General features: G+C 39.8%; 1 protein-coding gene across 3 annotated transcripts in view; it reads right to left on the bottom strand.

Moving 5' to 3' along the window:
* The window catches only part of efemp1 (EGF containing fibulin extracellular matrix protein 1), a 33,971-nt gene extending 22,148 nt beyond the window's left edge, over positions 1-11,823 (bottom strand). For 2 of the 3 annotated variants that reach the window (XM_026943172.3, XM_026943173.3), the window contains exons 1-4: positions 11,582-11,823; positions 11,101-11,188; positions 10,837-10,882; positions 9,844-10,131 (exon numbers count right to left, since the gene is read on the bottom strand). In XM_026943172.3, coding sequence (XP_026798973.3) covers positions 9,844-10,131; positions 10,837-10,882; positions 11,101-11,178 — 412 coding nt within the window. In that variant the 5' untranslated portion in view covers positions 11,179-11,188; positions 11,582-11,823. The remainder of the gene's footprint in view (positions 1-9,843; positions 10,132-10,836; positions 10,883-11,100; positions 11,189-11,581) is intronic. The other variant, XM_026943170.3, reaches the window with a different exon arrangement.
* Between the last annotated feature and the right edge of the window lie 5,525 nt (positions 11,824-17,348).

Raw genomic sequence — 17,348 nt, 5'->3', positions numbered from 1 at the left:
CACCAAACCTTAAGCCATCACAGAGGTTAGCATCTTCTTATCCACACCCAGGGCACACACCACAGGTTTGCATGAAGGCCCAGGTCATCAATTTACACTGAGAAACTTGAGGAATCCAGACTCGAAGGATATCAGAAACTGTCAAAATTTTCAGAGAAAGATTAACAAAACCTCCAGGGACTGCTGTTTTGAGTATAGGAGAAATTTCTCTTCTTCACAAATTATAGTTTGTGGTAGTTAAGATCCTGGGTTCCTTATGGGAGAACAGATATTCAATTAAATTGGATGTAAATTTAGATCCCAAATGAGCAAACCAGAGTCAACAGTGGCAAGGAAAAACTCCCTGAGACAACATGACGTAGAAACCTTGAGAGGAACCAGACTCAAAAGGAAACCCATCCTGTTCTAGGTGACACCGGATAGTGCGAATATAAAAGATATATTTATAATGCTGTATTCACAAAGTGTTTCAGAGTAGAACAGTAGAACAGTTGTTTATTGGATAGTGCAGTTTTTAACTTGTGACCTTATGATGAATGGGAAGACTAAACCATAGCGTTTCCCCTTTATGTAACACTAACATTTCATGCAATCCCAGGTACTAATACAACCATCCATAATGGCGGTTCTTTCCTTCCAACTTCTTGCAAATACTTGTGTTGCAATACCTTCAAAATTGAATTAGATCATAACACAGGCCAACAACCAGTAAACATGCTAACAGCAAGTGGGTAGTGCCTTTGAGGATGAATAATACCTCTAGCATTATGCAATACAATCCAGCACAGTTACTAGAAGGTTCCTGGGCCCTTTGACTCCAAACCATATAACATGGAAGCTCTTCCTGAAAGAGGAGGGCATACTGGATGGTTCTTTTGACCCAATGCCAGATTTGTTGGTTTGGTTGGCCAGATGACTCTGGCACAGCACTGAGGAACAGAAAGATCAACAATTTCTCACATGCAGGGGCAGGAAGCAGCTGGAGTCCGGCAAACACAGCCCAATAATAACAACAACACTGCACACTTACAGACAGAATCTTATTCAACTCCTAGGCCCTTTTCTTTCCACCATTATTAGAAATCATTGTTAGTATGAAATTATGCAATGCTACATTGTCATTAGCCAAAGAACAAGGACAGAATTGAGACAATGGAGACAATTGTTTAAATAGGATATTCCGGACATTCAAAATAAATTAATTAATTAAAAAAAACAGGTACAGAGAGGGCTCACTTTACTGGTCTTGGTTTGTTTGTATCTGGAAATAGCTGGCTAGTTAACATTAATGCGCATACAGGAAACAGTATAACATAGCTATCTTAGGGCGTTTTTTTGCGATATGAATAATGATGCTTGTCACCATTGCTTGTTATTTAACATTGGCTGATGCTAGCTATTACTCTAAACCAACATCTGAGGTCAGCTGTCATGCTCCGTCAAAATAGTTATCTATTTTGATAATTTTGGAACCACAGTTGAACAGGTTATGTGAAAAGGGAGAATGGGGTGTAGTCTTTTGTCTTGCTACCCTGCTACTTGTTACTGGAAAAGCTACGTTATTTTGAAAATAGCTGAGCTACTTGCATGCTACTAAAATATGTAATTAGCTAGTACCATCACTACTAGTAGCTAGCTACTTCCCCACACTTTATACATCAATGTAAATATGACAAAATAAGCTGCATGTGGTCATCATATGGTATTCAGCTCTGCAGGGGAAGTGATAAATGAGCTTTTTTTCTACCCGTATTTTCTCCTCAGTAAATAATAATGCACCTTCAAAGCAAACATTTCTGAAAAATAAACAATGATGACATCTGATCTGATGGAATTTCTTCAGACAGTTAGCTTCCTCTTTTGGAAATTGAGTCACTCCACCACATGGTCTGAAAGTGCTAATGAATCAAAGTAGTAATTGTCTGCCAAGGGAAAAATTGCCTTTTTGTTTATCTAGAGCTGACCTAGTTAAATCATAACCATAAGCACTATAGGAGATACAGCAAAACCAATGCCAAGGCAGAGAGACACCAAATATTTACCCACCAAATCTGTTTCTGGTCATGACCTCAACATTCTTTGAGATTATAAATTGATGTGATAGTTATCTTTGTGGTGACTCATTTCTTCCATGCTTTTGTGCAAATGGGAAAAAATTTCCATAACCAGTTGCTCATAGGCCTCTCTTAAGAGCACAGTGTGGTACTCTGTGCTAAAAAAAAAAGTGCTAATTTGCATTTGTCATGGCAATAACACAACAGGAAGCTCAAAGATCTTCAAGATCACTTGTCTTCAGAGGTGAGAAATGTTAAACATCACTTACAAATGATTCTGCACAGGATCATCTAAGCCAAAGGTATGAGCAAGGAAACCTTGGTTTTGCTTACTTTTTACTAAAAATTGTTCCATGCAATAAGATGATGGCAGATCTTACACTGTCATTACAACAAATTACTGCATGATACTTTACTTTAGAAACATACTGTATATTCTGAACAGGAACTGGTCACGGATATTATATCATTATTCTGCTACCGTCCTATCTAGAACCCTTAAGCATTCTTTAGATGTCTTTGTGGAGAAAAATCCTACAGGAGTGTGGTTATTCAAGCCAGGCTTAAAAAAGGAAGGCTATCAGTTATTCATTGGGCAAATGCTTTAATCCAAGGTGCTTTAGGCATAGAGCTGGGCAGAGAACTAAATCATATTTCCACATGGGTAAAGAATATACATGGAACAAATAGTGTTCAGTTAATTTCCAGTACCTCTTGTCCAAAAACAGATGACACTATGTTATGTCAATAGAGGAACTAAAAAAAACCTATGAAAAGTTTCATTTGTCATAATTAGTGCTGACAGATTCTAGTCCATTCACAGATTACTGGAAAGGAAATGTTGTGGAATTGCAGGAAGTATGAGGCAGACTTTTTTCACATCATTCATTACAGACTGCATAAAAGCCAGTCATTTTGTCCAGCTCATCAACCATAGCGACACCAAGCCCTCTACAGTACATTTTTTTATATTTTCCCCCAGTTTGGTCATTTGCTAATACATGACAGCTACCACCAGGGGAGGGTGAGGGCTAGCAAGTGCTTCCTTTGAGACAGGCAAAGCCTGCCAACCACATATTTTCAAGCTGCTGCTCCTGCTGCATCACAGGGCAGCGTAACACATTTTGAGTAAAGCTCTATCTGTCCTCTTCTGTATACATGAGATCACAGACCAATGGCTGGCTAATGTCACTGTGATTGACAGAGGAGAGAGATTATACCATCTATAGAGCATGACCAATTTTGCTCTTATGGGATTTGAACATGCAATTTGAAAGTGCACAATGTAATTAGGAAGTCCGCCAGTGACTATGCATCACCCCTTGTCCTAATCTAGAAGAAAAGTGGTGGCCTATGGCTGTGTGCAGCCCTGACCAAGCTAATGCTTTAGCCGCCGTAGTTGATATTGTACTTTTCTCTACAATTTATTTTACAAAGAAGTTAAGTGCTATTGCAACATAGAGGTTGATGAGTTGGAAAATAAACTCCATGTCATCATAGCCCCATTTGGATTATATTAGTATAATCGATTCCCTCAGGCCAACATCATTCATTAGAATGATAATTTTTTGAGCTTCCTGTGTGGTCACATACTTGTCTTTGCTCCAAATGAGCAGCTAGCTCTTTGGAGACTTAAAAAATGGTGTTTCAGAAGCTTCAGGCATTTAGCGTAAAGTTAGCACGAAAGAAGTGCCACTTCATGAGAACATCTGTTAAGTTCTTGGGGCAATATATGAGCAACGATGAAGTATGTCATGGAAAGTGGGACAGTCTAAAATAACATGGTCTTCTATCAACAATTCCTAAAAAAAAGTCTGAGTGTTGGCAAGACTTTGTCCACTCAGACAGTAGGCTTGAAAAAGACAGAATAAAATGACTGCAAGAAGACAACTATGCTTTAAGGATTAGACTCCTGAATGTATGGAAGCCTTTACTAGACCCTTCTTGGTGTCCATAGATGCTTCCTACAACGAGCTTGGCGCTGTGCTTCCTCACGTGTCAGAAGAACATGACACTGCCCGCACAGTAGCTTTTGCTAGTAAATCATTTAACTATGCACCATCCAGGTACCCAGCTCACAGACTGGATTTTTCAGGGCAATCTGCATTAAGTTTAATCAACAATGTGCTAACTTACATTCTCAGTAAGCTTAGGTTGAATGGTTCAACTTGCTGGAGGTCATAAATTCCACCCAACCCCATATTAACCCAATGGGTAATGGGGGAATTCAACTGGCCACTGGGAAACATGATCTGTGCCCACCAAATACCAATCAAAGACTGCCGTAAACAGTCTCTTACTTAAAGATGCCATAACTCACAGGCTATGCCCATCTTCAGCTGTCCATCTTCCCAAACAGGTGTGTCCTTCAGCATGATCAAGTAGTGGATTATGATGATTATGAACTGTTCCTTATGAGTGACCTGGCAGATGCCATGAAGGTCACAAAGATGTCAGCCATAAAACAGAAAAGAGACAAGCAAACATGATAAGAAGCTGAAAGGAGCACCATGTGAATGCTGCACATAGAGATAAAAGATATGGTAGACACGGGCAACTTTATTTTGTCTAACAAAACACAAAATGTGCATTGCTCAATGGCTTTTACGTGTTTTTGAGTTTTACGTGTTCTTGCCATGTCCAAACCAGTAGGCGGATCGGCTATGATAATCACCCCTAGGATAAAGTGGTTGCTGACAGGGAGGGAGAGATTGAGCTTTTATTTTCTACATAGTTTTATAGACATAAGAAAATTGACTTAAACTTTACTTACTGGATTGAAGTATACATACCAAAGAATAACTTAAGGATACTCAAATCTTTATTTTAGCTACATTCAATTTTTAAACTTAAATGGTTCAAGGGAGGTTCAAGTTTCCTTAATTGATTTGAGTAAACTTAACCTTTCAGATTTTACAGTGCATGGCTGATCATCATAAAACATAAACAGACTTCTATAACCTCAAGCAATCAGTCATGGGTGCATATTCGTGTGTGTCTGATTAACGCTGACCTGAATCAGTGCCTGGCCTGGATTTCCACCCAAGACCGATGAGTAAGCATGGCATAAGCATTATTCGATATCCAGAGGTTTCTTTATTAAGAAATTTATGAAGACAGGCATAGTGGGTGTCTGTTCCAGAGGCACAGTAAGCACAATATAAAGCTTGTTAAGCACTAATAGCACACAAGAAAGCTCTCCAAAAGAAACACACCTCTGATTAAGACAAATTCCCTGAGAAATCAAAGACGAGGCTCTGTGATTCTGTAATGACTCACTAAGACACAACCCATTTCAGCAAAAAGGGTGTTTTTTCCATATGTAATGGCTTTAAAAAATACAGTTCCCCAGAATATCACCAGAATACGAAATGCTCTGTAGATTCATATAACTACACAAACAAACAATGATAATTTGGTAATTTAATATAAGCCCAATTACAGTGGTTAACCTTACAGTAAAACCATGGTGACTGTTTTAACTAACAACCTGCCGTAAATGGAGAACAGAATGAAATGAAACAGGTAATGTAGGAAAACAAGTTCTCAACACAGCTGTTCCTGAAAATGTAGTGACCTTATTAGCTGCCTAATATGTTTTTTGTGTTCTTCTTTTCAAGGAGGCTCACACTGCTTGCCAAAGAGCACAAAGTCATTTATTGATATTTCTCCTATAATTAGGTCCTGTGGCCCCACGTAGTTGGTCTACCTAAGATCCATTCATCCATGTTTTACAACATCTATAAACCAGGATGGGAGGAATGAGCTGCCCCTAACACTGATTTTCTCCATGACTGGATACTCATCAAGCCATAATTCAAATGTGCATACGTCATGGGTAAAGATTTATCTTAGAAGCAGTTTAATGTTTTGTAAAATCTTCTTAATTCTAATGACTTCTTACTAACTCGATAACAGACCGTCCAACAATATGTGTTCTCCATGTCAGATTATACGATAAAGATCCTCTAATGATAGACCTGTGATTAAAAAAATGACTACATTCTGCTTATGTCATCAATCAGCACGATCCAGGCTCTTGCAGAAAATGGGCTCGCATAAACAGAAACATTATTCAAAGTGAACTTGAGTTAATATGGATATTCTGCCCATTAGCATGTTTTGTTTATGTTTGCCAATGCCGTATTTGTAGCTGTCCTGAGAATTTTGCGTAATCCCATGCCGTCCTTCTCTAGGTGGCTTAAAGATGAGTGTCATAGCGGCAGTCACACGCTGAGATTTTAATAAGAAATTTCTAACACTGCCAGAACTTTGTCACCAGTTGTCTTTGGTTGCAATTGCACTGGTAAGCGCGTCACATTATGCACTGGAAGACCGCCAATCTCAACTCACGACCGAAGAATTCATTTACGATGTGTGATTTTTGCTGTGACAGGAAACTGAAAACCGTACAGTGTAAACCCGGTTTAAGACTGTCGGCAAGTCTCCATGTTTCTATCCCTCACGTTTCTTGTTTACCTTTTCTAATAAACAGTTCTGACAACATTTTGATAGGCTTCCCTCATTGTAAGACATGGTTTGAGTAATGAAGTGAGATGCAGGAGCTGCCATTATGCTGTCTTTTTGATGTGGTAAAATGGGCTGTAATAAAAGGTAGCAGACAAAGGCAGCTTGTTGACTGTTTCAATGATACCATTAGACCAACAGATGTGCTTGCCCACGTGCCTGGTGTTGCGGTTGGCACTAAAAAGCCATTTGTGTACCTACCATGATGCCAGACCCTCCCTCAGAAGGACACAAATCACACACACACACAGCCTCTGCACCTTTTTAACCCCATTACCATGAGCAATGCCACCGAGCCATTATGTTCTAAAGCTTCTTCATCTGTATGTAATTAAAGAGAGCCTTGATGCCCGGTGAGGTGCTGACTTATGACTAAAATAAACCGTTGAAGCATAAATGGGTGACCACAGACCACAGCAGGAAAAAGAGTATGCCAGCTGCATCATCCATCACAGTTCTCATTTGAGCTGCACTGCTATCGACTTTGTAATTTGCCTTAGTTGTGGCGGAATTGTTCGGAGCAAATCATGTGCTGCATGATTCAGCATCCGCAGGATGTTTGATGCCTTCATTATTTTCCAAGAACACATGGTAGATATTGAACATGCACCATTCCCATCAAAGGATATTGAACCCCAGCCAGAAATATTAGACCTGAGGCAACCAATGGAAGAGAACCTTGGTGCAAAACTGGAAAATAGGGTAAATTAGGCTGCTTTTATCCTCTACTTTGTTGTGTTGTCCTTTTCGCTTAGATGTGTTGACTTCCATTTCACATTGCTAAAGCAAGCTGTTGAGCTTCAAAGGTCTTTCTCAGGTTTTATGTGTGTTTCATGGAAGACTGAATGGGGTTCTCTATGCAAAGCTGTAAAGTAATTACCTCACCCCAACTACCATTAAAATGGGTGCATTTTTCATGGGGCCAACACATCAAAAAGACATGGCCCAAAATGGTTACCTCATAGCTAAAGACTGGTATATGTAAAGATACTAGATCAAGCACATACAGACTCTTCCTTATAGATTACAATTCTGACTATAGGTTACAGCAGTGACTGTACACTCAGGGACCACTTTATTTGTTACACCTACACTGTCACTACTCTAATTTGGTATTTTATCAATACACCTACACACACATACAGTGCACTCTATATGCATAATTACTGACTGTAGTCCATCTGCTGGTGGAAATTGTTAGCCCCCTCTTACCCTGTCCATTATGGTGGAAAAAGACCACCATAGGACCACCACTGGGCCTGGTATGAGTATATATGTGTGCCTAGCACTAATTATGTATTATATTTTTATATTTCCCTTTTATGAAGTGGCCAGTAAGAGCACAGTGTTCAAAAAACCTAGGAGCGATGCTGCACCTATTAAATATCAGTACCACATACACATATGACAGTGTCACTGTTGATTTCCCACCTAAATAACATCCTGTCAGTAGTGGCCCTCTGGGGTTTCCTTATATAGAGGGATAGGGTGAAGGGGGAGCTGACAAATTAACACATGGACTAAATGTATACATACAAAGAACCCAATTTCAGTTGTACCAAATAATGTATTGACTGAAGGCTGTAATATTGACTTAACTGTACGCTACTTACAATAATAAAGACTTCAGGTAAGAGTGCTAATAACAGGTAATATTGTATGAATACAGGATACATTACTGACCATAGATTATAGTACTGACTATGTTGCTATACAGACTACAGGTTTTAATACTAACTGTACATTACAATACTCATTACAGGTTGCAGATGCTTTTTACTGGTTACAACTGCAAATTACACCAGCCACTTTATTAGGAACACCGTTCTAATACTGGAGAGGACTCCCCAGTGCTCTCAGAGCAGCCTCAAATTTTCATGTCATGGATTCCACAAGGTGTTGGAAACATTCCTTTGAGATTCTGGTCCATGTTGACATGATTGCATCGCATAATTGCTGCAGATTTGTCTGCACATTCATGCTGTGAATCTCCCGTTCTACCACATCCCAGAGGTCCTCTACTGAAGTTAGATCTGGTGACTGGGAAGGCTATTGAAGTACTGGATTCACTGTCATGTTCATGCAACCGGTCTGATACACCTTCTGCTTTGCGTCATGGTGAGTTATCATTCTAGACTAACCATTATAAGATGAGTAAGTTGTGGCCATAAAGGGATGCACATGGTCAGCAGTAATCAGATTGGCTGCGGCATTCAAACGATGCTCAATTGGTATCATGAAGCTCAATGTGTGCCAACAAAGCATTCCCCACACCATTACACCACCACCACCAGCCTGAACTGTTGACACAAGGCAGGTTGGGTCCATGGATTCATACATTTGATGTCAAATTCTGACCCTGGCATCTGCATGGTGCTGCAGAAATCAAGATTCATCACACCAGGCAACGTTTTTCCAATTTTCTGCTGTCCAGGTTCAGTGAGTCTGTGCCCACTGTAGCCTCAGAATCCTTTTCTTGGCTGACCGGAGTGGAACCCAATGTGGTCTTCTGCTTTGGTACAACCTTCAATCATCTGCCTCAAGGTTTGACGTGTTGTGTATTCTGAGGTACTTTTCAGCACACCACAGCTGTAAAGAGTCTCTCATCAACAAGGCATTTTTACCCACAGAACTGCAGTTCAACTCTAGAGACTGTTGCACATGAAAATCCCAGGAGATTTTCTGGAGAGTTTCTGAAATACTCAGACCAGCCTTTCTGGCACCAACAACCACACCATGGTCACTGAAATTGCATTTTTACCCATTTTAATGTTTGCTGTGAACAGTAACTGAAGCTCTTGACCTGTATTTGCATGATTTTATGCATTGTGCTTCTGCCACTTGATTGGCTGATTGAATAATTGCAAGAATGAGCAGGTGTACAGGTGTTCCTGATAAAGTTGCTACTGACTGTATAGCACTCAGATAATCTAGGCTACAATTTAGATGATAGGTTATAACACTGACTATAGGTTACAGCAGACACTACAGTTTGCAGTACTGGCTATAGGTCAAAACACTGACTACAGGTTATAGTAATGATTCAATTTTATAATACCCACATCGGTGACCCTGGAGAGCATCTCTGTAATGTAAATATGATTTTTATGTAGTGTTTATTAGAGAAATTTCAATGTTTCATGTTGGATTATTTTGGGCTATATCACATTTCAGATCCTAACATCCACTTTTGGATGAAAACTGGATGTAACTAGTAGGAACCCCTAGTTTTGCAGATTGGATAATGGAAGAACAATCCTACCTCTGCAGTAATTCTGCTCATCCAAGGCGAAACCAGGTGAGCAGTGCACGGGCCTGTATGGAACAAGCAGTCGACGCTCAGACGAGCTTCCTGGTTGGACATTTTGAGAGTTCACATTTGGAGGGACCGGAGGGTTGGGGGGACTCGGTTCAGTCGGCTGCACCATCTCATCCCCTCTGCTTACAAAGATTTGTGCATTCTGTGGCAGACAGAGGTATCCACCAAAGTGGTTATAGCACTTCATACCCCCTTTGCAGGCATCGGGAACGATGGCGCACTCATCGATGTCTGTTGAAAAAAGGAAGAGGCAGTATAGGGCTATGAGCTGCTGAAGTGTTTTGAAATGTTGGTGGTGTCTCTGAAGGTAGGAAGGGTTTAGATCATTTTGAAATGTTTAATAGGAAGTCACAGGGACTGCTGTTGCCCATCTGTGTCAAGTCATTTATCCTAGGGCAGGCCCACTGTGCATATTGCCCACACGCACACACACACACACACACACACACAAACACACAGGGTGCAAAATGTAAAAAGCTGTAACCCATGCTCAAACTATAATGCAGTCTAATGTAATATTTAATATTGCCTACACATTTAGTAAGTCTTTTTGCTTTTCTTTTTTGTGCACACGATTTATGCTACATCTTAGCAAGCTTCCATGAACAAAAGTAAATAACAGCCAGAGATCTTTTCAGATGAGAAAATGTCTGTAATTAGTCACAAAATTTTGCAGTGGGCTTGGAAGCTTTTACTGTAAAAAATGCAGCAGAGCAATCCATATTACTAATCCTTTACTAAACTACACTACTCCCATACTACTGCCCCTGATCTCTTTCCATGCATGGGACAGCTTCCCTGGTTGTCCGCCTGTGACGACAGGACCATCCTAGGTTTTTTTTTTTTTAATCAATTCTCCTCTAGGCCTAGCTCACTCCAAGTCCTTGACTTACTACTGCTAAATAAACTGACTGTCCCAGATTTAGGGACTCATACCTTTGCACACTTGTCTGACAGGATCATACTCATAGCCATCTGTGCACTGTAAGAGAAGAAGAAAATACTATTATTTGGCAAGTTGAAACCTGGTTTGAATCCTTTGTCCACAAATAAGGTGTAATAATAATTCTGAGGCAAATAACACGTTAATTTTTCCCTAGGATTTTACTGCACCATGATTACGGTACTCAGCGCAGGAAAGCAGTGATTTCCTTAATAGGTCTAGTCAAGAACATTGACTTTATAAAAAAAAACACTTGCCGTGTAAGTGACGGGTTCCTCCGGTTCTTGGGCGACGACGTGGGCCAACATGGCCATTATCATGTAGATTCCAGGCATCGTCGAGGTTCTGCAAAAAAAAAAAAAAATGCATAAAGAGGCATGCCAGTCTACGGGCCATGTAATAGCCGTTATTACACCTCTCTGAGCGATGATGAACAAGTACCAACATGTCCTAAATCTACTCAAGTTCAGTAGCTGTTGTAAACCCCCCTCATCTTTCCTCTGTGAATCACACTTCTTGGTGTATGTTTATTACAAAACACTGCTCCATGACAAAAAAATTCAAATTAAATAGTTATTACGTAATAATATGCAGTCTAAAAATTTACATGCACCTTTTAAACCAGATCCTTCCCCTTTCTCTAGACTAAACAAGCCTGTAGAGATAGTGTTACCATGTTTGCACATCACCTGCACTGCACCATGCGCCACTCTGGTACTGAAATGGGAAGAGTCTTACCTGGCATTACCTGCTCCCAGTGCCTTATGTGAGGGACTCCGATGTGCTGCGCGCGATGCGGATGCAGCTTGTCCTTCCAGCAAGGCGATTTGGAAACGTGTGAGTGTGGACGCTTTAGTGCGGAGGAGTTGGTGTAATCATAGCGAACACGCGGAATGTGGGGAGGTGGAGGGAGAGGGGGGCGGCGCGGACAGGTTCTACTGTAAGCTATCACCGGGCTTTATCGGAATTACAGTCGCGCGCGCGCATGTGTGTGTGTGTGTGTGTGTGTGTGTATGGTTATGGATATGGTTTTTAAAAAGCTAGATTGTGGCTCCCTCTACAGGATATTAATCAGCCTTCTATATATATATATATATATCTATATATCTATATATATATATATATATAAAATGTGTGTGTGTGTGTGTGTGTGTGTGTGTGTGTGTGTATATATATATATATATATATATATATATATATATATATATATATATATATATATATATATATATGCCTAGAACTCAGAGATTCAGGCTGTTTTCCTTTTCTACCAGCCCAAAAATCACACTGGTCCTAAGATGAACTATGAGATAAACAAGACAGAAGCTAAGCCCAATGTTATGGCCCACCACGACCGGATTTAAAGCTGCCGTAAGTAATTTGCTCTAAGACCTTCCTCTAAGGCTTATATTGACAGTTTTGACTTAAAATAGATTCTCTCAGAGGAAGAAGTCCCTGTTTTATTTGGCAGAAGGGTGTGTCTGGGATTGAGTACTGGACCACTGTATGGGGTGTATATACCACTGCCACTAAATACCCCCCCACCCCCTATCCGCTACCCCTAAATTGAATCTGGCTAGTCACCCATCGTCAAGCTTTCTTTTCCTTATAAATTACAGTATGTATTCAGTTGTAGAACTGACCCTACATGACTCCTTGCATATTTGTGCATATGAGGATATAACTCTAAAATTGCATACATCATTATTCAGAAATTAACCGTCATTATAAACTTAAGCACTATTCAGAAGTTACAGAGTTCTAAACTTTGGCAGAGTTTGCGTAAAACAGAGGTGTGTCTCAGTTGTACCCAATTCTGAACTTGGATTTAAGTTCATTTTTCTTGTGCAATATCATCTCGAGCGTGTCGCCAATGTTTGACAGTTTGATGTAATCACAAAATGTCCTGCTGAATGCATATTTTGGCCTGTACACTCAATGCACTCAAAACAACTGTGGAATGCCATTCAAGACCAACATTAAATACTGAAATACAACATTATTCATTAATTAATAGTATCATCCCTTGAAAGTATGCGAAAAGTTTTTTTTTCCCCACAAGACAGACATTGGAGGAAACACTATCTTAACAGGAGATATTGCATATCTTAAGGACTGCTTTTTATGAATAAAATTATGACTGAAATTCATAGAGCTGGAAACTTCATACAGCTCTAACCGTAGTAGACAAGCGCTTGGTCAGCTTGTCCTTCAAACTCTGGGCATGGTTTCTTTATAGAAACATGCAAATGAACAAAAACTGATTTTTTTTTATTAATTTGACAATTCAAATTAAAAAATGAAAATATATCATGCATCCCACATACTCATTACTATTTCATGACCTTGGTTTAATATTGCATGGCTACATTAATTTATGTGCAAAATTAACTGTCGGCAGACAACATAAAGAAAAATGCAAAATAATAGGATATGCTGGATTAAGTGCAGTTTTATAAGCTGCTGGATAATTATGTTGGAAGCCATATTGTTAAATTTAATCAACTTTGCAGTGATTAATGTGATCATTGCAAAGGACTATTCATGCAGCAATATATTAGCAATATACTAGAGTCCTGTTAGATGTTTATTTCAATTCTTGCCATTTTCTCATTCATACAGTATATCATTGTATTACTCTTTTTTCATTGTTAATTTGTCTCTTGCTTTAATGTTACATCATATTACATTTGATAGCAAAGAAGAAAAAATGCTACCTGGTGGAGTTATCCATCATGGGTTGCCCCACTACTAGTTGCCTGACTAGTTCCACTACTCTGGAACCCCTCCACTAGTGATACATTATATGGCCAAAAGTATGTGGACACCTGACCTAACTGTAGCCACAAAAATTGGAAGCACAAAATTGTCTAGGATGTCTTTGTATGCTGGAGCATTACAATTCCCCTTCACTGGAACTAAGAGGCCCAAATCGGTTCCAGCATGACAATGCCCCTGTGCACAAAGTGAGATTTATTAAGACACGGTTTGCCAATGTTGGTGTGGAAGAACTCGAGAGATCTGAAAAGAGGCCTAACCTCAACCCCATTGCTGACTGCATGCCCGATTTCACTAATGCTCTTATGGCTGAATGGGCAAATCCCCACAGACATGTTCCAAAGCCTTCCCAGAAGAGTGGCAGATATTATAACAACAAATGGGGACTAAGTTTGGAATGGGATCTTTAAGCACATGTAGAACAGGTGGTGTGATGGTCATGTGTCCACAAACTTCTGTCAGTATAGTGAAGGTATCCTCACCTCCTGGAGCACAGTTGGTTCAGCCCCTAGTGTCGATCCTGTAACAGTAGCTAATTGCTGCTTTTTATCAAATCTGACTACAAAGGGCTAGGAATAGCTTACCCTTTGATGCCAACTAACTGCAAAATATTTGGTTTCTGATTAAATTAGAATTAGAGTCCCGCTTCTCTTGCTTTATAGCCATTCCCGTTCTGTATCCTCCGTGGCCACCAAGAGTAGAACAGCTTACAGTGAGACACCAGTGACTGGCTTGTAGAAAGCCCATGGTAGACACACTAACTTTCCTAGAACATGTGTTTGTCCTTGTTCTTTTTTTCCCTCACATCCCTGGATATTATGTCTAATCTTTCTCACTTTTCCCACCCTTCTGCATTTTATGTCACTTATATGATATGTTGCCTTTGACTAGGGAAGTCATTACACCAGCACATGTAACAGGCTGGGCATCGGAGTCAATCAGTAATCAAAGAGACACAAAGTAAGTGGGTTCTCTTTGCCATGCTCATTCCCTATTGTGAGTGCTTCATTTATGGTATCTGTGCTACACACCTACCTAGACCAAGCAGATCAAATGAAATATAGACTCCATTTAGGGGAAGAGGTTCTGCACTCAGTAGTTAATCTGGTTATTTTGACATGGCTCTGATAAATATGTTTGTTAGTGCAGAACTGCTGCCCTCTCTGGTTTTCCCTGTCAAGTCTGCTTGGTCCTTTGGACCTGGATGTATTACCCTAAGAATGGCCGTCTTTAAGCCTATCCAGAACACTACACAATCAATATGTCTTTCTGGTGGTCCCATGATCGATTAGGATGGATCACTCCATGCTTTCCATTCAGCTTTGATAGTTTAGAAAGTATCAAAGTGGAGATTGTGACAGTCTGGAAGAATACATCTGCCTAGTCTTCGGAAGACGATTTGCTGAGTGATTAGCTGATTAGATGATTAATGTGCGGCTAATCACTGGGACCCTGTATTGAGTACTTGTGGTGCTATGCTTCCTATAGGACCTGCTGGAAAGAGGACATACCCTACTCCCACTTAAGTTTACATGGCTGCTATTTCAGTGTATTAATGATTTAACCATAGCTTTTACATATTCACATATTTCCCAGTGTCTTCTTCAAGACTGATAGAGTTCTGCTTTGGGATATGCGCTTGGTCACATTGGCTTTGAGCCATTTGTCCAACTCTGGATAGCTCTGCTGTCATCCAGGATCAGTGTCTTCTCACTTCATAGCTATTTCCTAGAATTATATCTACATCATGAAACATGGTGGATGAATGTACAGCATTACCCTGCAAATGTTCCCAGTCCTACCGTGTCAATGTGGCCTCTCTTAACTGGTTGTGTCACAAGTATGTCACCCCTAGATTTTTGTAACATACAGTAATTTCTCAATTTGTAAGCAGACACACAAGGGATACCACTTGTGCTTCACATTGCTTCTGTTAGTCATTCAGAATTCTTTGAAGTCCATTTAAACACGAGCAGTGTTTTCTTCTAGTACATGCCTACGTGACTGAATCTAGCGTGCACTATTTAAGTTCTAACCAAGCATACGATTGTAAGCTAATCACTGAATCTGTGATCACGAAACATGTTTATTGCTCCAAAAGCCTATCATTATTCATAAAATAAATGATCTACTTTTACAACAAAATGCAGTTTGATATCTACTGAGGACATACTGCCTGCCAGATGTTAAACCCTCTTAAACCTCACAGTGTTTACAAGATGGTTTTTATTTTATGAACATCTGCTGCACTTGGCTTAGTGCCTGGTTAAAGGAATGCATATGGCAGCAGTTTGTAGTCATGTGTGGGTACAGGAGTATGTTTGCCACATTACTTTGACTTCTTATCCTATGCATCTTCTTTGCAGCTGCAATTAAGCCTATAGAGGTATCTTTACCAAAAGCGAGTGCACTAATAATAGTTTAAGTTCGTAACTTTTCAATACCGCAAATGTATACAAGTACAATTGGGGAAAGTACCCCCTAAAGAAACAAGACTAGACAAGCCTATTTTGGCTGGACTGCCAGTGACTGCATAGCATTTATCATGCAAATGTCAACAGTGTGGGATCTCTGACAGGATGTTAGAATTTGATTGCTCTTCTGTATCTTACCGCTGAGAAAAATGCTGCACTGCTTAAAGGCCTGATAGCTTGCCAGGTATTCTACACCACTCAGTGGGAAAATGTGAGTCCAAATTTTTGATGTAACTTCTATCTCTTATGTATGTATGTATGTATGTATGTATGTATGTATATTAATAATGTAGGTCCCAGATCTCCTTACTGAAAGTCTGGTAACACTTTACTAAAAGGTTCACAAATTAGCATATACATTTGCAACCAAATGTTTACATACACCTTGGCTAAAGACATTCAAACTCACATTTTCACAACTCCATACATTTCATGTTACACATATGTTAAGTCAATTAGTGTATCTACTTTATTTCTATAAGAGGTCATTTCAAAATAACAGCTAAGCAACAGATTTCCTTCAGCTTTTATTTACTATATCAGATTTTAAGTGGGCCAAATATTTACATACACTTTGTTAGTATTTGGCAGCATTGCCTGTTAATTGCTTAACATGAATCAAGCACTTGGGGCCTTCCACAAGTTTCTCACAGTACTTTGCCAGAACCATTGCTCACTCCTCCTGAGGATCATTGTCCTGCTGGAAGACCCAGTTGTGACCAAGTTTTAACCTTCTGGCTGATGTCTTGAGTTTTCCAACAAAACACCTCCACAACACAATGCTCCCACCCCCATGCTTCACAGTTGGGATTTTGTTCTCCAGATTAAAATCATTTCCTTTTTTCTCCATACATAGTCGCGATCATTATGACCAAAAAAGAAAAGTCCTCCAGAAGGCTAGGTCTTTGTCCTGGTGATCACCTGGATCAACTTCAGTCTGGCTTTTTTTTATGCCGGTCTTGGAGTACGGTCTTCTTTCTTGTGTGAAAGCCTTTCAGGCAATGATGATGTATTACTATAAGGGGAATAAAACACTTCCGGACAAGCTCTTATAGGAAAATAATCAACTTCACGATAGTAACAAATATGACATGGCTAGTTCACATCAGGCCACATCACATCACCTTGTCATTCCTTAGTTATATTATATCCTGCGTTATGGTTTAGGGTCAAAGTTTTTCCAGAAGGTTCTGGAAAAAAAATGCAAAAGAGTCTCAGATTGTCTGAACTTACATTATGGCCTATAATTTGGG

This window comes from Pangasianodon hypophthalmus, chromosome 28, assembly GCF_027358585.1.
Source record: "Pangasianodon hypophthalmus isolate fPanHyp1 chromosome 28, fPanHyp1.pri, whole genome shotgun sequence".
NCBI lineage: Eukaryota > Metazoa > Chordata > Actinopteri > Siluriformes > Pangasiidae > Pangasianodon > Pangasianodon hypophthalmus.
Note: the sequence above shows the minus strand (reverse complement) of the source record. Positions and strands in the feature narration are given on the sequence as shown.